The sequence below is a fragment of the Acomys russatus genome, chromosome 5, assembly GCF_903995435.1.
Source record: "Acomys russatus chromosome 5, mAcoRus1.1, whole genome shotgun sequence".
Taxonomy (NCBI): domain Eukaryota; kingdom Metazoa; phylum Chordata; class Mammalia; order Rodentia; family Muridae; genus Acomys; species Acomys russatus.
In genome coordinates, this window is record NC_067141.1 from 29,646,662 (window position 1) to 29,671,263 (window position 24,602).

At 43.4% G+C, this 24,602-nt stretch overlaps 2 protein-coding genes across 5 annotated transcripts in view; one reads left to right on the forward strand and one right to left on the reverse strand.

The window, feature by feature from the left end:
* Macrod1 (mono-ADP ribosylhydrolase 1) overlaps positions 1–24,602 on the forward strand; it is an 899,697-nt gene that overhangs the window by 378,974 nt on the left and 496,121 nt on the right. The gene's annotated exons all lie outside the window — the stretch shown is intronic.
* Positions 1–24,602, reverse strand: part of Rtn3 (reticulon 3) — a 58,708-nt gene that overhangs the window by 6,221 nt on the left and 27,885 nt on the right. For 2 of the 4 annotated variants that reach the window (XM_051146029.1, XM_051146030.1), the window contains one exon: positions 2,498–2,705. In XM_051146029.1, the coding sequence (XP_051001986.1) occupies positions 2,498–2,705 (208 nt within the window). Of the gene's footprint in view, positions 1–2,497; positions 2,706–21,921; positions 24,079–24,602 lie in introns of all 4 variants that reach the window. The other 2 variants (XM_051146028.1, XM_051146027.1) reach the window with 2 other exon arrangements.

The window sequence follows — 24,602 nt, forward strand, 5'->3', positions numbered from 1 at the left end:
TAGCTCTCAGTGGTAGAGCACTTGCCTTATATGTGTAAGGTCCCAGGTTCCATCCCTAATTTAAAAAAAAGGGGGAGTCGAGGGAGAAAAGGGAAGATTGAGCAGAGTAGAGACCATGAATATGGTAGGGCTGGAAACCACACAACACACTGTTCTGTTCTTGGAAGTTGAGATTTTTTTTTTAGAAAATGGAGGTGGGGGGATGCAGGCAGGGAAAGGGTCTCAACTACATAGCCCTGGATTACCCAGAACTTATACCCAGATCTGCCTGCCTTGGCCTCCCAAATGCTGCAATTACAAGCATGCGCCACCACACCTTGTGCTCATAACCTGCTCATTCACTCCCACTGATACTACTACTACTAATCATCTACTGACTGTCGGCTTTGAAGACACTCCGAGGAGCTCAGATTCCTGGAAGATCAGAAGAGTGAGAGGCATTGAGTTCTTCTTCTTCCTGTTTATTAAGAAAGTACTTTCAAACATAAAGGTTTTAAACACTGGCTGTTTCCAGGTGTGGAAGCAGACAGATAGATTTCTGTAAGTTTGAGGCTAGCCAGGTCTACATAAGTGAGTTCCAGGCCAGCCAGGGTGACGCAGTGAGACCTTGTCTTAATAAAACAATAAACCAACCAACCAAACAAACAAAACCTAGATGTTGCAATGAATATAATTTGGTAAAAAGATTTTATAAATTCACAGAAATGACACAAAGGAGGACTATTATTAAGACATCTGAGCTTATAAAATGTATTCACTCACTCAGTCAACAACTACTGGTTCATTAAAATTAATTTACAGTAGAATTTTAAGGATACACATAGGACTTAAGTTATCCCTTTGATTTCTATCAACAGAAAGTACAAGCCCTAGGATGGAGCCAGCAACTATTCCAGAAAGCTCGTAGCAGCGGCTCTGTGACAACGGGATAAAGGGCTTATAAAAGCTAAAGCTCAAATACAAATTTTTATGGGCAAAGAATTTCAGCAGCACAAACACGACGAACCTTTTGTTAAAGTTACAGCATATCCAGAAAGGCATTGAAATCTGTCTCCAGATTAGGGCTGGCAAGATGGCTCAATGCTTAAGAAACTGTTTGCTCTTCCAGAAGATCTGAGTTTGAGCCTATAATCCCAGCCGTCAGGGAGGCAGAGGCAGGTGGAATGTTGTGAGTTCGAGGCTAGCCTGGTCTACAAAGCAAGTCTAGTACAGCCAAGGCTACACAGAAACCCTGCTTGAAAAAAACAAAAACAAAAACAACAAAAAGGGGGTGTGGGGGCGGAGAGATATTCATTAGTTGAGGACCTGGGTTCAATTCCCAGCACTCACATGGCAGCTCACAACTATCTGTAACTCCAAGATCTGACACCCTTACACAGACATACAGGCAGGTTAAACACCAATGTACATAAAATAAAGGTAAATAAATTATTTAAACAAAACAAACAAAACAAAAAGCTGGGTGTGGTGGCACACGCCTTATTACAGCAATTGGGAGGCAGAAGCAGGTGGATCTCTTGAGTTCAAGGCCAGCTTGTCTACAGAGAGAGTTCCAGGACAGCCAAGGCTACACAGAGAAACCCAGTCTAGAACCACCACCACCACCACCACCACCACCACCACCCAACCCAGAAGACCTGAGTTCAATTCCCAGCACTTCCAGCAGCTTACAACCCGTAACTATAGTTCCAGGGGGCCAGATGCCCTCTTTTGGCCTGCAAGGACACCACACACATATGTTGCACAGACATATATGCAGGCAAAACACCCACATATATAAACAATGTATTTTAAAAATGTATGTATGTATGTATGTATGTACATGAGTGTTCTATTTGCATGTGTGCCTGCATGACAGAAGAGGGCATCAGATCTCATTATAGATGGTTGTAAGCCACAATGGGGTTGCTGGGAACTGAACTCAGGACCTCTAGAAGTCAGTGCTCTCAACTGCTGAGCTATCTCCCCAGCCTCATAAACAATATTTTAAAGGTTAAAAATAATTGCCCTCAGACCCAGAGAATCTGCACTAGAACTAACATAAGTCAGAAATAAAACTCAGAATAAAACAGAGTAAACTGGTTCCAGAACTAGGATTTCAAAGCTGTTTTTGGCTATTACCATATAGGGCTGAAATATGGACACAAGGCTGACTGAGGGCTCTCCTGGGCAAGCTGCTCCATGCCCTGCTCACTACTGACAGTGACCTTTAGCCTGAAAGGTGAGGCTCTAATTAGTTAGAAGTTCTCAGTCAGGCTGTGCTGGCACATGCCTTTAGTTCCAGCACTTGGGAGGTAGAGTTCAAGTCCAGCTTGGTCTACAGAGTGAGTTCCTGGACAGCCAGAGAAACCCTGTCTCAAAAAAACAAAACAAAACAAAGGTTCTCTGATACTAATTTGATCACTTGTTAGGGTGGCTGCAAGGTTCTTAGGGGCTGCATCAATCAACTGCAAAGGGCAGGTTAGCATTTCAGACCTGAGCATCTCAGCACACTCACTTGAAGGGGTGGCCTTCTTCCGACTTCTGCACAGCTTGAATGACAGACTTGTAGACTCTGAAGCTGATGGTGACAGAGAGAAGAGCCAGGATGAGGTAAGAGACCACACTGATGACACTGAAAGCTGCTAGAGAGAGCAGCATGATCAGCGTGGTACCAAAGACAAACCCAGTCTTCTTCACATCTCGCCAGAAAATCAGATCGCGCACTGCCAACAGAGAGGAAAAAGAAGTTAGAGAAGCCAGGACCACCCTTCCTGTGCTGAGCTTTACTGATGGAACCGCTTATCTCCCTATCATCCTAGTTTCCTAAGAGCTGGAACTGCAGGCCCGTGACATACACCTGGCCATACTGTTTTTATTTATTCTTGAAACAAGGTCTTGCAAAATCACCCAGCCTGGTCTTATAAAAATGAACAAGGCCTCTAAAGTTAAACAGAAGAGTCTGAGCCTTGGTATTCCTACCTGTGTTACTTTAACTCTTCTAAGCCATCCTGCATTGTAAAATGAAGAAAATGGCACCCTCTCCCTACAGCTGTTTCAAGGCCAAGAACATAGAGCACATTATTACCTACATGCAACCAACTTGTGTGCTTTACCAGGTCTGATGATTCCTGGTGGAAACTGAGTTCCAGATAGTGCAAATCATGGAAAAAAAACAAGGAGGCACTCAGGTGCACATGACTGAACCAAGACTGTAGAGGAAAACCGAATAGACAGAGACCTATGTAAGAGGCCAGTGCTAAGTAGGATGGTTCCTATAGTCAGAGTTCAGGCACATACATGTCTGTAAGTGTAGTTTCAATATAGGACGCAGAGAGGGTCCATGTCGCCAACACAACAAACTTATGGTATGTGCCCCTGGATATGACACATCTAAGAAAGACATAATGCTGTTTCTACGGAATTACAGCCCAATACATACCTCCCCCGCCCACTCCAAGACAAGGTTTCTCTGTGTGATAGACCTGGCTATCCCAGACTCACTTTGTAGACCAGGCTAGCTTCAAATCAGAGATCTTCCTGCCTCATGAGTGCTGGGATTAAAGGTGTGCACCACTACGCCTGAGAAAACAACTAAACAAACTCAAGAAATACTCTATAGAACAACTGATCTATATTGTTAACAACTCCCAGTGTAAAACAACAACAACAAAGGGCTGCAGAGATGACCCAGCAGCTAAGAGAACTGGCTGCTTGATCTTCAGAATATCTGAGCTCAGTTCCCAGCATCCACAGGGGGGGCTCACAATTGTATGTAACTTGAGTTCCAGATGATCTGATGCCCTCTTCTGGCATCCATGGGCACACAAATAAAATCATATAAACATATATATAAACATATAAACAAAATCAGTAAATCTAAAAGCTAGCTGGGCACCTTGGCACCCACCTGTAATCCCAGCACTTGGGAGGCAGAAGCAGGAGGATCTCTTGTGAGTTTGAGGCCAGCCTGGTCTACAAAGTGAGTGTAGGACAACAGCCAGGGCTACACAGAGAAACCCTGTCTCGGGAAAAAAAAAGTTTCTACATTTGCACAAGTTGGAAAAGGCCACTGTGTCCTCCTGAACTTTACTGCCATCTGCTGGAAAGCTGTCACACAAGGTGTCCAAACTTACAATAATTACATATGACTCGTGCCCTCTAGGGGCATGCAGAATATAAACTGCACAACAGTACAGAAAGGTCCTGTGCTCAGCCTTAAAATCAGTAGAATTAGGGTCTAGGGCAAAAGAGGATTTACTGTTGGAAAGAGGGAAGGTCAGATAAATGGCATGAATAGATTGTTCTAAACATCAAACCTCACAGCTTGTTCCTTTGCTTCAGTCACTTCCTGCCCTGCACACTATATCCCATCACTCTGTACAGTTTTATTTCTCCTCAAAGCACTTCCTCCTATTTTCACTTCTAACAGGCTCTTCAGATCTGTGATCTCAGATTGTAACTCAGAGCCATTCATTTCCTGACACTGCCCCTCACACAGAAATTTGAGGGGTGGAGACTAAGCATTCTCAGTAAGGAAGACTTGCAAGGCCTTTGAAAACTAACTTCTCTTATTCTCTGGTAGAATTTGGAGGGAAAAATGTAAGGAAAAATGTGAGGAACGGGGCAGCTGTCAAAGCTGAGTATACGAAGCCAATAGAATGGGTGTTCTTTTTAGGACTAGGAAACTAAGAGGCTACACCAGTTTTGTTTTGATAATTCTTCTTCTTCTTTTTTGTAAGGAGGGGGGATTCATTTGTTCCTGCTGCCAGAGTAGCTTCAAAAGCAGCAAACTGGCTAGGTATGGCGGTGTACGCAAGTAATCCAAGACCCTGAGGACAGGAGGCAGGAGGGTGAGGGGTTCATGGTTACCTCCACTTCCTGAGCCAGCCGAGGTTAGATATACACACCAATTGCCTGGAATATGTGGTGTTACCAAGCCAACCAAGGACTTCTTGTGTGCTAGGCAGGCCTTCTACCAACTGAGCTTTCTCCCCTTCTCACTTTTTTCATATTTTATTATTTTGTTTTGTTTTTCGAGACAGGGTTTCTCTGTGTAGCCTTGGCTGTCCTGGACTCACGCTGTAGACCAGGCTGACCTCAAATTCAGAGAGAAATTCAGTGGTTAAAAGCACTGCCTCCTCTTCCAAAGGACCCGCGTTCAATTCCCAGCACTCACATGGCAGCTCATAACTGTCTGTAACTCCAAGATCTGACACCCTCATACCAACACACATAAAATAAAATAAAAATAAACAAAGCCAATGAGGCTGGTGAAATGGCTTGGTGTGAGGGACCAGAGTTCGATTCTCAGCACCCATATCAGGAAGCTACAGAGGATCTGATGCCTTCTTCTGGCCTCTAGAGGCACCTGTACACACATAGCAGACACAAAAAGCTAAGTAAAAGGAATTACTATAGTAGCTTGAGTTGAAACAAAAACATTTATCTCATGTGCAACATATAATTAAAAAAAAAAAAAATTAGTACAGGAAAAGTGGCCAGACATCATCTCTAAGTGATTTTCAAAAACTGCAGCTTCAATTAAATTGATATGACTTAATGTATATCTACATGTCAAAGTGTCATATTTATCTCTATGGGGTAAAAACAATGGCAAAACCTAAATTTCCTTGTAATTCAAGTACTGAAAGAGTTGTGCATGCTACTTCAGTACAGCAGGAGTCTTTAGTTCCCCTTTCTATCTGAATTTCCTTTTCAGGGCACTGTCCTATTGCTGCTGCAACATAAAAAAGAAAACCATACTGAGAGCCCAGGTAAGTGTGCCTACAGGAACCCATGCTCAATTCTCAGCAAAGTCAAGGGAGCAATCAGTGAGTATTTTGTAGTCCTCACTTTTTATTTTACATTTATTTATTTAATGAAAGTGTGTGCACATGTGTGAGTTGAGTGTGTGTGCATGAATGAGTGTGTTTGCATGTGACCAAACACTTTCAGGGTTGGTGTTCGCTAGAAGCTGACTCCCCCATTTCTGCCTTCACTACTGATTTTAATATGGTTTAAATAATAACAGGGCCTCCATTCTCCCTATCGTTCAGCTTTCAGACTTGTTTCCAAAGTCTGGTATTTGTATTTCTCAGATAAAGTGAGATTTATGCTCCTATTGTACAGAATGGTTTTCAAATCAACAGACCACAGATAACTCCTGAAAACCAGGCAGACCTGACTTGAAAAATGAGGCTTTCTGAAACTGGCAGACCAAAATGATGTTAAAAACTGTAACAGTGGCCGGGCGTGGTGGTGCATCCTTGTAATTCCAGCACTCGGGAGGCAGAGGCAGGTGGATCTCTGTGAGTTCGAGGCCAACCTGGTCTACAAATGGAATCCAGACCAGCCAAGGCTACACAGAGAAACCCTGTCTTGAAAAACAAATACCTGTAACAATGTGTTTATGCTAAATGCTAATGCTTCTGTTAAGCTTTGCTTGAGTGCAAAGGTCATGAAAGAAGTATCTAAGATTCTCCCACACTGTGGTCTCCATGAGTGCTTGGATCTTGGCTTTGACACTACAACAGTGTTCGCCTTTAACCATGTAGGTTCTGGGCATGAACTCGGGTCAGTCTGGGCAGCTGGTGCCTTTCTTTGCTGAGGTATCTCAATGGCACTTCTTAGCCTTGTATGTTGCTTCATAAACGTAGGGAAAAGAAAAGCTGTCCGCCACAGATTATATACTGATATACTAGTTTCATGCTATTAAAGCAAACAGTAATATAACCAATGGAATCTTTCATCCACAAAAATGTTTTGTTTACTTCTATTTTATTTTTTTACTTTTATGGTTTTTGAGACATGGTTTCTCTGTAGCCCTGGCTATCCTGAAACTCTCTTTGTAGACCAGGCTGGCCTTAAACTCAGAGATCTACCTGCCTCTGCCTCCTAGAAAGCTGGGATTACAGGCCTGCACCACCACACCCAACTTTTATTTAAATACCTGTTTACCATTTATGTTTTTTTCAACCATTCACATTTTTTTTTTCTAGACAGGGTCTCTCTGTGTAGCTTTGGCTGTCCTGGACTCACTTTGTAGACCAGGCTGGCCTCGAACTCACAGTGATTTGCCTGCCTCTGCCTCCCTAAGTGCTGGGATTAAAGGTGTGCGCCACCATGCCTGGCCAATCATTCACATTTACATGTTCTGTGTAAAACCTTTAAGAGCATTTACTGGAAATACAAAATTTTAAAAGTAATAGAAAAAAAAAAAAACTCAAGAAACCAATATAAAATCAATATAGAGGCATATAAAAGGAAGTAAAAATATCTAAATATATGATTATATATTATTATTTTTTTAAAGATTTATTTATTATGTATATAGCATTCTGCCTGCGGCTAGAAGAGAGCACCAGATTTCATTATAGATGGTTGTGAGCCACCATGTGGTTGCTGGGAATTGAACTCATGACCTTTGGAAGAGCAGTCAGTGCTCTTAACCTCTGAGCCATCTCTCCAGCCCCCTTATATATTATTTTTAATTATTATCACCATAACATATATAGAAGCTTGTCTTATAGTACCACTGTCACAGGAGATGCTTATGATAGGTGTGGAAAGAAACCATACCTAGCATTTCTTAGGGTCTTCTTAAGTTAACTGTGCTTAGTATCAGATAACAGAATTCACGTCACCAAAATAAATAATGCTGAAAAACAGGGATAATAACATTCCAAACAAATTTGACCATCCTTTCTCAACCCTCTTCATATCTGCTGAGAATTAACAACATCAACGAAAAACAAAACAAAACAAAGCAAAAAAACCCAACAAAAAAACACCCTTAGGATTTTCAGTTACATAATGAAATAGGTTTAACCAAGATTTAAAATGCAGGAACCGACAATGGTAAGAATGCCATAAATATAAGAAGTTAAAATAAATTTAATGTATAACATGTTAGAATTCTTTAATTGGTCTTGAAAAGCAGAAGACAGAGCCAGGCAGTGGTGGCGCATGCTGGTAATCCCAGCACTCAGGAGGCAGAGGCAGGTGGATCGCTGTGAGTTCGAGGTCAGCCTGGTCTACAAAGTGAGTCCAGGACAGTTAAGGCTACACAGAGAAACCCTGTCTAAAAAAAAAAAAAAAGAAAAAAGAAAAAAAAAAAAAGAAAGAAAGAAAGAAAAGCAGAAGACAGATATTGAAATTGCACTCATTTGAAGCCATTCAGTTGTTCCATTGCTCTCAGTCCTTTCTAATAAATGTGCATTTACAATGTGCTGTCTACTCCCCTTAAAAGCCTCAGCATTTTTCACCAGGCATTCCCGGTTTCCGAAGGCTGCCTTCTGAGAAGCACCTATTCATTCCCTTTTCATCTTCTGGCCCCATCTAAGGATGGGCGATCACTGTTAGCTGACTTAGTTTTGGTCATTAGTCACAGCTGCTTTTGGTACTTACTTGGTGTCAATACTGTGCATCTGGCAAGATTCACACTGCCACTTCCTATTTCTTAAACAACATCCAAACTGTCTTCTGTTCCTTAACTTTGAGTCTTACTACTAGGCCACCATGGCACAGCTTTATCTTTCCTGAACCAAGTGCTTTTCTCTGCTTTGCCGCCCTGTTTGCTTAGTAGCGTACCAAGCAGCTTCCCATTGAAAAAAATTTTTTAAATTTACTTATTTTTATTTTATGTTAATTGCCGTTTTGCCTGCATGTATGTCTGTACGAAGTTGTCATCTTGGAGTTACAGACAGTTATGAGATGCAATGTGGGTGTTGGAAATTGAACCTTGGTCCTCTGGAAGATCAGTTAATGCTTTTTTTTTTTTAATTAATTTATTCTTGTTACATCTCAATGTTTATCCCATCCCTTGTATCCTCCCATTCATCCCTCCCCCCCATTTTCCCATTATTCCCCTCCCCTATGACTGTTCCTGAGGGGGATTACCTCCCCCTGTATATGCTCATAGGGTATCTCAGTTAATGCTCTTAACAGCTGAGGCATCTCTCCAGCCCCTAATTCTTCCAGTTTTAACTTCCCTCCAATAGTTAACTCTGGATTTTCTGTCAAAGATCTGTTTTGCAGCAATTAACTCATAATGCCTCTTTCACAAGTCAACACTTCTCCCTTAGTCGGTTGCCTATGGCTGCTTCAGGGCTCTCTCAGGCAATCACTTAAGAGTAGATGCACAGCCAGGCATCATGGTCCACGCCTTTAAACCCAGCCCTCAGGGAGGCGGAGGCAGAGGCAGGTGGATCTCTGTGAGTTCCAGGCCAGCCTGGTCTACAAAACGAGTCCCAGAGAGCCAAGGCTACACAGAGAAACCCTGTGGGGGGAGGCGAGAGAAAAGGAGCGGGCGGTGGTGGCCCATGCCCTTTTAATCCCAGCACTCGGGAGGCAGAGGCAGGTGGATCACTGAGAGTTCAAGGCCAGCCTGGTCTACAAAGTTAGTCCAGGGCAGCCAAGGCTACACAGTGAGTCCCTGTCTCAAAAAACAAAGGAAGAGTTGATGCGCAAACTCTGTAGTTAAGTGCTCACCTTTCGGGCATGCTATGTAACACTTGGATCCTGCACCGCTGCCTCCTGTCTGCATCAGGCCCCCTTCTTTGCGGAGCAGCCCGAAGCAACTGCGTCCAGAAGCAGTTCCCCACCGCATGCTGTCCAGGCACCAGCAGCTGCCGCTCTGGAGAGCTCAGCAAAGACCGTTACTGCGGGGTTTAAAGGAGTCACGCGAGCAGCACAGCGCGGTGGCTCTAGGGAGCAACTCCAGGAGCCTAGCTGTAGTACCCATAATACATCAAAAGAGGGCGCTGCCACGCCTAACGGCATTCTGCAAAGGAAGAAGCCACCACTCTGCAAATTCAGCAGGGAGCCCCTTGCTGACTTCCTGATCAATTTATTTGCTGTATTAGCAAATTTAGGCAGAATTTGGTTTGATTTTAAGCTCAGAAATTCTCAAGAGTCAACCGAATCTAACCCAAGCAGGGTTTCTCTGTGCATCCCTGGCTGTCCTGGTCCTCAGAGATCCGCCTACTTCTGCCTCCCTAGTGGTTGGGATTAAAGGCGCCTGGTAGAAAATGTTTACTCTGAAAAACAAATGAAGTTGAAAACAAAACTAAACCCCAAACTCCAATCAACTTTAACTTAATTTTTAAGGAACAATTCAAGATCTACACAATGTTTTATTTATTTATTTATTTATTTATTTATTTGTTTGTTTGTTTTTCGAGACAGGGTTTCTCTGTGTAGCCTTGGCCATCCTGGACTCACTTTGTAGACCAGGCTGGCCTCGAACTCACAGCGATCTGCCTGCCTCTGCCTCCCGAGTGCTGGGATTAAAGGCGTGTGCCACCACCACCCGGCACAATGTTTTATTTTCTTTGCAGAGGTCTTTTGTTTTAATCTGCTAATATCCAGTAAATCTAAGAAAGTTTAGTTGAGGGAAAGTCAGGTTGGCTGGCTAGATGGCTGATTTGTTTACAGAATAGGGTTTTCCATTTGTAGCACAGGCTGGCCACCAACTAACTGATGATTTTCCTCAGTACCCTGAATGCAAGGACCAGTCTTCTGCTGCCTGCCTGGCTAAAGTCAGGGTTTATGACTAAGTCTGAGTGTATTTTTGCACATGTCAGACTACTAATTTTGCAAATTAAGAAATAGTTTGGAAGATGGGTGTGGTGGATTAACCTGAAATCCCATCCTGTAAACAGTCATACCTGCAATCTCTTGGGAGGTTGAGGCAGAAGGATGCCCATTAATTTGTTGTTTTTTTAGACAGGGTCTCTCTGTGTAGTCTTGGCTATCCTGGACTCGCTTTGTAGACCAGGCTGGCCTTGAACTCAGCGATCCACCTGCCTCTGCCTCACAAGCCCTGGGATTAAAGGCATGCTCCACCATGCCCAGCAGGATGACCATGAACTTATGGCCTGGGCTACAGGATAAACTGTCTCAGTCACAAGAAAAAAAATCTAGAGACCAGTCACTGGACCACACTAAACTCAAACACTAGTTAACTGCTGATAAATCTGAACACACACACACACACACACACACACACACACACACACACACACACACACACACACACACTCTTACTTTAAGAAAGGTTATTAATAAAGCCCAGGCTGGCCTCAAACTCAAAACTAGCAGAAGAACCTTAAATATCTGATCCTTCAGCCTCCAACTTCCAAGTGCTGAGATTACTCAATGTGTCACCATGCCCTGGTTATGCATGCCAGGGTTCAAACCCAGGGGTTCCTGTATGCCAGGCAAATACTCTAGCACCTGCACTGCCTCCAATGTGCAATCCTCCTGCCTTTACTGTCCTCCATCCTCTGTCAGTATGAGTCACCTTAAGCAGCATCAATCAACTTTAATTTTTTTTTTTTTTTTTTTTGGTTTTTCGAGACAGGGTTTCTCTGTGTAGCCTTGGCCATCCTGGACTCACTTTGTAGACCAGGCTGGCTTCGAACTCACAGCGATCCGCCTGCCTCTGCCTCCCGAGTGCTGGGATTAAAGGCGTGCGCCACCACGCCTGGGTTAGCGTGTCTCTGTTAGTTGATGTACATAAATAACCTGGCTTTAGACTTCACAATATTAAAAGTGTGACACAGTCCCTATCTGAGACAAAAACTGAAAGCAAACCACATTAGGTAATACACATACTCTTGATCTTTGAGGTCTTAATTTCCCAGGAGCTCTAGCAAGTAACTCTCCTATGGGAACAGTGGGTGTACTGGCTAGTTTATGTCAATTTGACACAACCTTTAGTCATGCTAGAGAGCGAGCCTCAACTGAGAAAATACCTTCTCAAGATAGGGTGTAGGCAAGCCTGTAGGGCATTTTTCTTTTCTTTCTTCCTTTTGTTGTTGTTTTTTCTGAAACAGGGTTTCTCTGTGTAGCCTTGGCTGTCTTGGAACTCAACTGCGACCGACCTGTCTCTGCCTCCCAAGTACAGGGATTAAAGTCATGTGCCACCACGCCCAGCTTGATCTAGTGATTGATGGGAGAGGGCCCAGCCCATTGTGGGAGGTGGTCCTGGGTTCTGTAAGAGCGCAGGCTGGAAAAACTGTGGAGAGCAAACGAGTAAGCAGCACTCCTCCATGGCCTCTCCATCAGCTTCTGCATCCAGGTTCCTGCCCTGTCTTTCTTCAGTGATGACAGTGATCTGGAAGTGTAAGCCAAACAAAGCCTTTCCCCACCAAGCTGCTCTGGTCATGGTGTTTCATTACAACAGTAACCTCAACTAGGTAAGAAGGCAGCATAAAATAATGTTAGTTGGGGCTGGAGAGGTGGCTCAGAGGTTAAGAGCACTGGCTACTCTTTCAAAGGTCCTGAATTCAATTCCCAGCTAATAGATGGTTCAAAACCATCTATAAGGAGATCTGGTGCCCTCTTCTGGCCTGAAGGTACACATGCAGGCAGAATACTGTAATTTATATAATAAACAATGAAAAATACCAGTAACCTCAACTAAGACTGTGTGAATCTGGGTAATGGACAGACACTCCTCTGTTCTATTTCCCTCCCCAAAACACAGCAAAGCTGAAAATTATTTCAGACTAACCAGCTAGATTTTATTCCCAATCTCTAGCCTTCCCTCAGGCAGTGCTGGGGATGGAAACACAAGGCCTCATGAGTGCTAAGCAAGTGCTCAATCACTGAGCTACACACCCACACTATTTTCTGTTTGACTGATTGGCTGTTTTTGAGACAGTGTCTCACTATGTAGCCCAGGCTAGCCTTGAGCTCAGTCAGTTTATCCAGCCTCAACTTCCTAAGTGCTAGGATCAAAGATGTGAGCCATCATGCCCAGCCTTTTACATTTTCAAATTTTATTTTATGTACATTGGTGTTTTGCCTGCATGTGTGATTATGCAGAGGTGGGGTGGGGGAGGGGGGATGAGGGGTAGGTGCCAGATTTACAGCCAGTTGTGAGCCACCATGTGGTTGCTGGAAATTGAACCCCAGTCCCCTGGAAGAACAGTCAGTGCTCTTAACCGCTGAGCTATCTCTCCAGCCCCACATTTTTCTTTCTTCCCTATACAGGGTTTCTTTGTGTAGCCTTAGCTGTCCTGGATCTCACAAAAATCCACCTGCCTCTGCCTCCCTGAGTGCTGGGATTACAGACGTGCTTCCGGTGCCTGGCTCAGCTTCTATATTTTAAAATAGATTGTGCTAATGGGCTGGAGTTGGCTCAGCTGTTAAAAGCACTTGTTGCTCTGGCAGAAAATGAGACTCAATTCCCAGCATCCATATGGCAGCTCTGAATTGTCTTTTTAACTCCAGTCCCAGGGGACCCAATGGCCCATTCTAACTTGACAGGTCACCAGACATATACATGGTACAAAAACATGCACAGGCAAAACACTCATACACACAAAACAATAAAACCATGCTTATGAGGACATCTACTTCAGCTTGAGAACCATGACTAAAATTGAGTATCCCTTTCATAATATAGTCACTGGGTATATGTACAATACATATATCTGTTCAATCCTACCAGAGTGTAGAAAAGACCACAGTCCTGAAAGTTTCCTTAATGCACTTTTCACATTGTAGAATTTGTATTTTGGGTCCCCCAGTCCAACTACCAAAGGCCCAAAGGGTTAAAGGCTGATCCTCAGAGTGGCAGTTTTGGGAAGGAGGCAGGGCCTAGTGGAGGTCTTAGCTAATGGGGTGTTGATACTGTGGGACAGTTTCTTCTTTTGTGTCTTGGCCATAAGGCTGACAGCTTTGCTTCAGCACATTTGCCCTACCGTGGGTGATGCCACAGACCCAGGAGCAACAAAGCCAACTGTGACCCCAACAAACCTTTTCCAAGTTATTTCAGCCAACTGTTATACAGCAGTAAATGGTAGACTAACCCAAGTCAATGCCTCAAAAGCAACCACTGCTGTCTCTCTGCTGTCCCAGTTCTTTTGTTCTACAAGGTTACAAAGATGTTACTAACATCATTTTTTAAACATGTTTATTTATTTATTAATTATGTATACTGTGCTCTGCCTACACATACACCTGCATGCCAGAAGAGGGCATTAGATCACATTATAGACGGTTGTGAGCCACAATGTGGTTGCTGGGAATTGAATACAGGACCTCTGGAAGAGCAGTCAGTGCTCTTAACCTCTGAGCCATCTCTCCAGCCCCAACATTATTTTATGCTGCCTTTTTCACTGACCATAATTTCTGAGATTCATTTATATAGATGAAAGCACCAAAACCAAGTAAACCCAGCTATGTACAGCTGGAGAGACAGCTGAGCAGCTAAGATCACTTCCTGCCAAGCCTGACAAACTTGAGTTCCATCCCTGGGAGCCACATAGCAGGAGAGAAATGACTTGCATGTGTCCTTTTGTGATCTATACAAACATAGCTATGTCAAGGGATGTTTCTTCCCTTACTGAGGGATTGCTGTTTTCAGCTTCAGGATGTCATCAGTAAACTGCCATGAAAAATACCTCCATCATAAAAAAAAAAAAAAGAAAAAAAAAAAAAAGAAAAATACCTCCATCTTTGAGAAGTTTTTATTCCTCTATGGTAGAGCTGCGAGGTCACAGGACAAACGTGCACTGTATTCTAAGACTCTGTCCAACTTTCCTCACTTATATTCAGACACAGTCCGTGAGACTCTCACTGCTCTACCACCCCTCCTTCCCTGGGGACTGTCTTTAACTTTAGCCATCAGAACTCATGGATAGTGGTACCTGTTTAAATTGTGTGAGATTCAATGCTGGACATACCTACACTGTATTACCAGTCATTTATGTAAAATTCTTTGGGATGTGTCATTAGTGTGTCTGGTCCAATTTCTGATAGTAGGCTTATTAGTGATGTTTTTCATTGTACAAAAGTAAAAGTTTTGAGATTAGTGCATCCAATGACCTAAGAAGCCTCTGTCTAGCTCCACACCATTTTCCTTTTAAACAGTCTTGCTACTCAGCCTGGGCTGAACTCAGTCCTCTTATCTAACCTTACGTATATGCCATTACCCTGGCTTTGTAAGATTTTTTTTAAAAAAGTTTTTATATTTACTGACTTCCAATCAACTTTGTATACCATGTGCTATTAGAACTGGTGGGCAACACCCTAAGATTTGCCACTTGGTTTATGTGTCCTGTACAGAATGCCCCTCTTTTCTCAACTATGAGTAGAAGCTGTGATTAGGATAGGCTAGTCACCGAAGTTAGTTACCATAAGAGAGGACTGCAGGCCAGGACCTGAGGGCAGCACCAGAAGCTAACTAAGCATGACACCCCTCCCCCAATTCCACAGTTGACAGCCACTAAGAGTGGTGATCTAGGGTGAGGGAAATGACTTAGCCATTAAGTATTCTGCTCGGGCAGAGGACTGGAGTTCAATTCTTAGCACTTACATTCAGCGGCTCACAAGCCTGCTCTGGGTTTATTACATTCCTTGTGTTTCCACAGAAGAAACTGTCAATTTCCTGTGGCAGAAAAATCCTAGTACTCTGACTACGCTGCATCAAGCCCAGAGTTTGGATCACACTGACATGGTAGTAATTGCCAGTCTTCCAAATCCAGACAGAATATCTTTTCCCTCTTATCTCTTCCTTTGTTTTTCTCTGCAGTGATCCATAGTTTCCAGCATGTCTTAAACGAATCTGTTAACTAAAAACATGTGGGTCCTGGGAATCAAACCTCAGTCTTCCGCAACAAGTACTTTAAGCCACTGAGCTGAAGTACTCTCCTGCCCACCTTTTTGTTAAATGTGATTTTGAACTGAATTTTACTATGTACTGAAGGAGGGGCAGGGAGGCAGTCTCTGTAGTCCAGGCTCCTCTCAAACTCAAGATCTTCCCCTTTTAGCCTCTCAAGGGCAGGACTTCATGCACGTGGGTTGCAACTCCCCCAACCCCCGTCATAGTCCTTTTTATTCACTATTAGTGTAGAGCAGCGAGCTGAGTTTTAGGTATTTTATTCAGTTATGTGTGCATGCATGTGAGTGCATGTCCCCATGGAAAGTAGGAAAGAGCACGGGACCTCCTGGAGCTGGAACCATGGGCAACTGCTGACTCATCTCTCCAGCCTGTACTTTACTGTAGTTCTGGGGACCAAACCCGAGGCCTCATGCACATCAGACATGTGCTGTATTATTTATGCTCTTGAGTATAACCAGTGTGTATCATGTAGTGGAAGTTTTGATGTCTTTAAAAACTCAGTTATGTTATATATACATGTTTTTGTTTTAATCCCAGGTAAAAGGATACAGGACTGATTCAGATTGTCCACAGCAGCAAACTATTTGCCTCATGCAGGAGCTGAGAGGGGCTTTTTGCCAGCTGCCCATGGTTTAACTCTGAGGACTCTGTAGAGGGAATAAATGCCACAGCCCAGACAGCGAAAGGGCGTACTGTGAGGAAGGAGGCTGCTGCTTCCCACCTGCTGCTCCTGGACTTGCCAGAGGGAACCCAAGCACCTGATCCAGCAGATGGAGCTAAGAGATCTACGTCCCCCTTCCCTTCTAGCCTTCCTTCTTTCTTACCTAGTGTTAGGGAGTTGGAAGGAAGGTAGAGGCTTAAGGAAGCCAAATAAAACAGAGTTAAAACCTAGCACCCAGTCTCCTGTAATTTTATTTAATTCACTTATCGGCATTAATGGCTTTATAGGCTCTGTAGGAGGATTCCTTTCTTCCTTTCACACTCTTTTCCTCTTTTTTTAAAAACATCCAATCTTTACTTTTTTTTTGTTTTGTGTGTGTATGTGTGTTTTAAGATTTATTTATTATGAATACAGTATGATCAGATCATATTACAGGTGGTTGTGAGCCACCATGTGGTTGCTGGGAATTGAACTCAGGACCTCTGGAAGAGCAGTCAGTGCTCTTAACCACTGAGCCATCTCTCCAGCCCCTACTTTTTTTTTTTTAATGTATAGGAATGTTCTATCTGCACATACACCTGTGCGCCAGAAGAGGGCATCAGATCAATTATAGATGGTTGTAAGGCACTACGTGGTTGCTGGGAATTGAACTCAGGACCTCTGGAAGAGCAAACAGTGCTCTTAGCTGCTGAGGCATCTCTCTAACCCCATCTATTTTAAGAATAATTTTAAGTGTATTTTCTATGTGTGTTGTGTGTGCTCCATGTGAACTCAGGAGGCCAGAGTCAGATCCCCTGGGAGTTGGATTTACAGCTGTTATGATCTGCCTGACATAGGTACTGGGAACCAGACTTGGGTCTTCTGTAAGAGCAGCAAGTGCTTTTAGTTTATGAGCCATCTCTCTATTCCACTGTTTTTGTTTTTCTGAAATAGGGTTTCATTATGTAGCTCAGGGTGAAACTGAGCTCACTGTCAAGCATAAAAATCAAAGAACAATTTGTGGAGATGGTTCTCTCCTTCTACCGTATGGGTTCTGGGGGAACTGAACTCAAGTTGTCAGGCTTGGCAGCAAGTGTCTTTCTACCTACTGAGCTATCTTGTCAGCCTGACAGTCTTGACCTTAAATTCCACCCCCTCACCCCAGACACGGTTTCTTTCTTCTTGGCTGTCCTAGAACTCACTCTGTAGACCTCAAACTCAAGAGATCCGCCTGCCTCTGCCTAAGTGTTGGGATTAAAAGTGTTCACCACCACCGCTGCACTTGACCTCAAATTCTTCTTCTTCTTTTTTTAATTTATTTATTTTTATTGTGTGTGCATTGGTGTTCTGCCTGCATGTATGTCTGTGTAAGGGTGTCAGATCTTGGAGTTACAGACAGTTGTGAGCTGCCATGTGGGTGCTGGGAATTGAACCCGATCCTTTGGAACAGCAGTCAATGCTCTTAACTGCTGAGCCATCTCTCCAGCCCCCCCCCCTTTTTAAAGGTTAATTATTATGTATACAGTGCTCTGCCGGCATGTACACCTGCAGGCTAGAAGAGGGCATCAGACCACATTATAGATGGTTGTGAGCCACCATGTGGTTGCTGAGAATTGAACTCAGGACCTTTGGAAGAGTAGGTAGCACTCTTAACCACTGAGCCATTTCTCTAGTTTCCTCCTCTCCCCCTCCCCCCCCCTTTTTTTCAAGACAGGGTTTCTCTTGTAGTCTTGGCTGTCCTCGAACTCAGAGGTCTGCCTGCTGCCGCCTCCTGAGTGCTGGGACTAAAGGCGTGCGCCGCCACACCTGGCTCTGACCTCAAATTTTTGATCCTCTTGCCTTTGCTGTTTGATAGGACCAGTGTCATTTTTCTCTTTAATTTGGAGAACTTCCTTTAGCATTTTTTGTAGTCCAGGTAGTCTATAACAAATTCTCTAAATTTCACATGTAAGAAATACCTTCAGTATGTATTAAAATTTTAATTTCATGTGTAAGAGTATTTGCCTATGTGTACATATGTACCACATATGTGCAGTGTCCACAGAGGCTGAAGAGAGCATCCTCTGCGAGGACAACCAGGGCTTATAACTGCTAAGTCACTTCTATAGCCCCTTGACTTTATTTTTTTTTTTTTTTTTTTTTTGTTTTTCGAGACAGGGTTTCTCTGTGTAGCCTTGGCTTTCCTGGACTAACTTTTTAGACCAGGCTGGCCTCGAACTCACAGCGATCCGCCTGCCTCTGCCTCCCGAGTGCTGGGATTAAAGGCGTGCGCCACCACGCCCGGCTTCTTGACTTTATTTTTATCTTCCATTATTTAATATAGAATTAAAGATTAAAGTTGGGCAAAAAAGAGAATATCCCCTTTGCTTATTTTATTTGATGAATTTTCTAAACCCACTGAGTCCTAACCAATCACTCAGCCTAGGAGTGGTCACCAGACCTCTGACACCGTTCCAAGGTTGTCTGGACTGACTTTAGCCAGTTAGTGTGCATTTCATAGACTAGGAAGCCAATGATCTTTTTATCTTCAAAAAGCTCTTCTCTGGTCTGCTGTGGGGCTCCTCTTGCACAATCTTTTGATTATTCCACAGATCCCTGAAGCTCTTGGCGGTAATTTTTCTTCCTCCCTTTTTCTTCAGGTTGTGTGATTCCGTTTATCTTCAAATCCAGGTTCCTTCCTCCATCATCTCCATTTTGCTATGATGGTCACTTAGTGAGTTTCAAATCTCAGGTGTTATATGGTTCTAGGATCTTCTGTAGGCTATCTCTGTCTAGTTTTAGGCTGAGATTCCCTTTATTTTTTATTCAATACAAACATTTTGCTCTACTTTGTTGAGTGGCTATAACCTCTCTTCCTCCCACTCGTTCCCTCCTCTCCCTCTCCAGGGTCTCACTGTGTAACTGGTTGGCCTGGAACTGAACTTATAGAGATCTCTTTTCTCCAGATTGGTTTTTAAAGTTAGTTTGGGGTTCTGTTCTAGACACCATGAATAACATGTTTCACAGCTTGATGTACTTATTCTGTTATACATATTCATGTACATGTACATGTTCTCCTCTGGGGAGTATGCACTTAAACAATTATTTATCTGGATACTCCTTTAATGCCAGCACTTGGGAGGCAGAGGCAGAGGCATTTCTGTGAGATCAAGAACAAAGAGAGCTCCAGAACAGCCAGGTCTATATAGAGAGAACCCGTTTCAACACCCTCAAACACACAAATCAATTATTGTGCTTTATTTCATTATGTGTATGTGTCCCTGTTTGTCTCCATGTGTATCAAGTGAGTGCAGATGCCTAAGGAGGCCCCTGTAAGGGCAGCAACCACTGAGCCCTGGGGAGTATAACTTTGGGGGGTTACACTTTCTGTTAAATCCAACTTGCAAACTCTTGTCACTGGTGCAGAAAATCAAGTCATGGCTCAGTTCTTTTGTCTTTAGCTGGATTGCTTGGATTCTCTCATGTGCACATGTGGGTCAGGGGTCAGACAGAAGCTTACACAGAAACCATTTCACAGAAAGAATTTTAGGCTTTCGTCTTCTAGATCTCTCCTTTTCAGTATCCTTCTTCCCTTTTAATTTCTAGCCATTGGGAAAGACTTACGCTATCTTCTCTCAGTCCTCTCACCCTGCCCGGCCCAACTTCAGCCTGTTACCTACCTGGTTATAATAAAAAAATCAAGGTGACTTTGTTATTTTTTAAAGATTTATTTATTTATGTAGTTTATGTATATGAGTGCTCTGTCTTCATGCACACCAGATCCCTTTACAGATATTTGTGAGCCACCATGTGGTTGTTGAGAACTGAACTCAGGATGTCCAGAAGAGCAACCAAGTACTCTTAACTACTGAGCCATCTCTCCAGCCCTGTGACTTTATTTTTATTTATATTTTTTTATCTAAAGATGTTATTTCTAGTTATGTGTATGTGTGGGAGTATGTCATTGTACATACTGTGTGAAAATAAGGCGCACGCCTTTAATCCCAGCACTCGGGAGGCAGAGGCAGGCGGATCGCTGTGAGTTCGAGGTCAGCCTGGTCTACAAAGTGAGTCCAGGATGGCCAAGGTTACACGGAGAAACCCTGTCTCAAAAACAAAACAAACAAACAAAACAAAACAAAACAAAACAAAAAAAAAACAAAACAAAAAAACTGCTGAGGTTTTTCACGTTGAATTTTGTAAAGGATAACCTTTAAGGTTCTAACTATGTCAATTTGACTTACCTACCATCTAAAAATACTTACCAAAACCAGAATTTGGTTAATGAGAAGTATCATCAACTTCCACAGCTTTTTAAATCTCTCATTCTAGATGAAATAGCTCAGCTGGGAATTACTAATAATTACTGTTTACAAAATTCTTTACTTATAACAACACTATAAAACATGGCAAAAATAACTACCATCACCCCATTACCAAAGGAAGATGATGAACCAGTTAGACTTGTTGTCTAAGGTTACATTAAAGTCTGAAAATGGAGCCAGGTGTGGTAGCACACGCCTTTAATTCCAGCGCTTGAGAGGCAGAGGCAAGTGGATCTCAGTTTGAGGCCAGCCTGGTCTACCGAGTGAGTTCCAGGACAGCTACATACATAAGCTCTGTCTCAAAACGAAACAACAAATGTTCTGCTGTCTGACCACTATTCAGTAGGCCCTAAGTATAAGAATGAATGAGTTTCTCTTAAGTATCACTCCGAAAGAGCACTATTAATGGTCACCTACTTTCAGAGCATAAACCCTCTGTGGAATACAGTACATTAATTAAAAGTTACATTTACTGAGTTTCCCTGCAGGAGTTCTTTTATCATTGGTAACTAATTAAAATTTACAAGCCCCAGTTGGGTGTGGTAGCAGCATGCCTTTAATCCCAGAACTCTGGAGGCAGAAGCAGGCAGATCGCTGTGAGTTTCAGGCCAGCCTGGTCTACCGAATGAGCTCCAGGACAGCTAAGGCTACAGAGAAACCCTGTCTCAAAAACAAAACAAAACAAAAAATATTACAAGTCCCCTACTGAAGATGGCTCAGAGGTTAAGAGCACTGTCTGCTCTTCCTGAGGTCCTGAGTTCAACTCCCAGCAACCACATGGTGGCTCACAACCATCTATAATGAGATCTGGCGCCCTCTTGTGACCTGTAGATATATATGTAGACCACTGTATAAATAATAAATTAATACTTTGAACTTTGAAAATAAATAAGAACAAAGACTGGGCCTGCAATCCCAGCACTTGAGAGGCTGAAGCAGGCGGCCTTGAGTTCAACAATAGCTTGGGCTACATAGTGAGTTCCAGGCCAGTGTGGGTAACCCTGTCTCAAAACAAACAACAGCAAAATCTCAAAGCAGTAAAGAAGTAAGAATGTAGTGATATTCCTAAAGGTAGTAGCCATACTCAGGCCCCCTATAAAAAAAAAAACGAAGAACCTTGGAACAGAACAGAAACATTAAAAACTCAGGAAGTTAGTGTTACCAAGTAGTCTGTGGCTTTGGGAAATACAAATATAGAGAAACCAAGTTAAGTGATCACTAAGTGTGTGTATGGGGCGGTGGTGGTGGTATCTGCTTTTACTTACAGGGTACTTACAGGGCATAAAGCAGAATAGAAATGTGGTAGTCTAATAATCACAGCAGCATTAGCCACATACAGAATTTCTGGAGTAAATGGTTACCTGGGAAATCACTCAGAAGTCTTGCTAGGACATGCTTGTTAACCATTTCAGTCTTGCTAAAGCTGGAACTAGGATCTACTCTAGTGTCCTTGATGACAGTAGGCCTTCTGGATATCCCACGATCAGATCCAGTCTTGCCACCTGTGTGTTCTAGGATGTCGGATGAGCCCTGAGGCCACTGTGGAGCAAAGGTGTGCTTGAGTTTTCCTCCAGGCGATGTTCCTTCAGCCTGCATTTCCTCTAATTCTTTAATGGCTCTGATGGTGAGCTGCTCCTGCTCTAAGTCGGGGGACACCGCGAGGGGACCTCCGCTTGTTTCTCTGCTATGCTCACTGTATTTGCTTTTCGTGTCTTTGGCTTCAGAACCACCTCGCTTACTTTCATGCAAGAGTTCCACAGGCAAAGTGCTTTTCAAGTCTGCTGTCTTCTCCAACACTGCTTCTTCCTCTTCATCTACGCTCCCCTTCCTGGTTCCTGGGAGAGCAGCCATCAAGTCCTCTGGGGAGGAGCCAACTTTATCTTTAACATATTTTCCAAGAAAAGACTCCATTTTGGCAGAAGTTGCCACAGTTAGAGAGAATCTTGTCTCACTAACAACACTTGGAGGTGCTGCTGAGGGAACTTTGGGGTTGTGGGTTACAGCAGGCTTTTCAGGTGTGACTTCATTCAGAGTATCAGGTACTTGTGAGCACACCGTCTCACCTTCCAGACTTCCCTGAGTAGGAGTTTCTGGCTGAGCCTGATGCAGCTCCAAAGCACTGCTTGGCTCCTCAGGGTTTTCACACATTTCACTCTGCACAGTTTCACAACTGGGAGTCTCTTTGATTCCCCTTTCACTTCCTTTTGTGGCAGGGCTTGGAAGAGAGTCAGTTGTTTCAGGCAAAACATGCTTGTTCTCAGATGAGGGATTTGCTGTAATGTCCTCTATGACTGTGTCATCGGACTCCCCCGAACTATCAACCTCTGTGACTTCCCCCAACATGGAGTTAGGCCAGACATCCCTCTGGTCAGGTAAAGCCACTTCCACTGTGGCTGCTCCAGAGCCCGAGACCTGTTTCGCAGGCCCAGAGCCAGGCAGCTCTGGAGGAGGCTGGGACCTGCCTGGCTCACCTCTACTACTGGCTTCTTTTGTGGATCTGAGTTGGTCTCTTACAGGCTTTCCCTCTGTAAACTCTTCTGCCCAGTCACCTGTGGACTTGGTGATGGGGGTGCTCCCATTAAGAGAACATACAGGCATTTTCTGATGAGTGTTTATTTTAAGATTTATAACTGGAATTTCTGAGCGATGCTCACTCCTGTCTAGTCCTGTACTTTTTGTGGTACAAGAAGATGGTTTTTCAGCTTGTTGTTTTGCTTGGGGAACTAAGTCCCAAGTCAGTATTTCATTAGTAAAGTTATGCATATCATTCACACATCTAGACACCTCTTCTAGCGCTGCTGTGGTGTGTGAGAACTGCCTGCCGAGCAGTGCAGAGGCCGGGTACCGCCCTGCTTCTTTATTTCTCAGTGGAAACACTTTGTCATTCATTTCCAACAAGTCTGCGGCAGATTCTCTATCACCGTGAGCTGCCCAGCCATCCAAATCATTTGTGCTTTCCTTATACAAATCTTTAAATTCTCTATCAAATGTTGCTTTGTCAATAATTACTTCAAATGGCGACTCAGGAGAATCTTTTTCTACGCTGGCTCCTGAAAGTTCAGATGGGGACAAGGAGTATGTACAAGTATGTTCTGCCTTAGACTGCCCAAGATCCAGTGTACTTCTGTCCTCTCCACTTGGAGCCTTGTTTGGGTTCTTGGGTTCTTGGTCTTTGGCTACCCAATCTTCTGCTGGGCCAGTCTCCTTCGAGAGAAAAGCAGGCTGCTCTGGGAAACTGTCTGGAAGGGAAGGGCGGTTGCCAGGAATGCCAGGTGAAAGGGAAACTGGAGCTTCTACTCCATCCTCGTTGGTTCCCTGATCCGTGTCCAGCCTTTTCTTATCTAGAAGAACCAAGGGGTCTTTTCCTTCTTTAGCTAGAACAAACTGGCTGCATAACGTTTCACATTTTTCTCCAAGCACTGTTGTAAGGTCAGGGTTATGTATTTCAGAAGATGAAACAAAGGAAGAAGCCATAATTTCTGAAGGTGGCTCATCAGAGCAAAGAGAGGTTAATCCTGCTATAGTCAGAATTTCAAAGAAAAAGATATTTACCAGGTGCAAGTATGCATGACTTGTCAGGCCAGGCAGCATGCTTTTTATTTTTAAATCACAAACATACAATGCATGTATATAAACAGATGAACGCACACAAATACATAACAAAACAAAGATCAATGATTGTCCTACAAAACATGCATAAAACTGCCAACAGTAAAACAAAAGCCAGTATCATGCTACAAATTGCGAATGACAAAACATTTTCAGGACAATCCTTTTTAAGCTTTCTTCCCCTTGCATAAGGTGGTGGCAGTACTGGGAGGCTTGAGGAGATTTTCTTTCTTTTTTGGGGGGTGGGGTGGGGTGATTTATTCAGTAGGAGCAACATAATCTATACAAAACAGCCTGCTGTTATGTCATGCTGCTGTTCCTTCCTTTGCAAGCTGAACAATTCAGAGTACACTGGCTCTACAGATCCCTTACAGTCTTCACAACTAAAGAAGGAAAAGGAAGCTGCGTGGCTCAAGTACTTCTGGATCTAGAG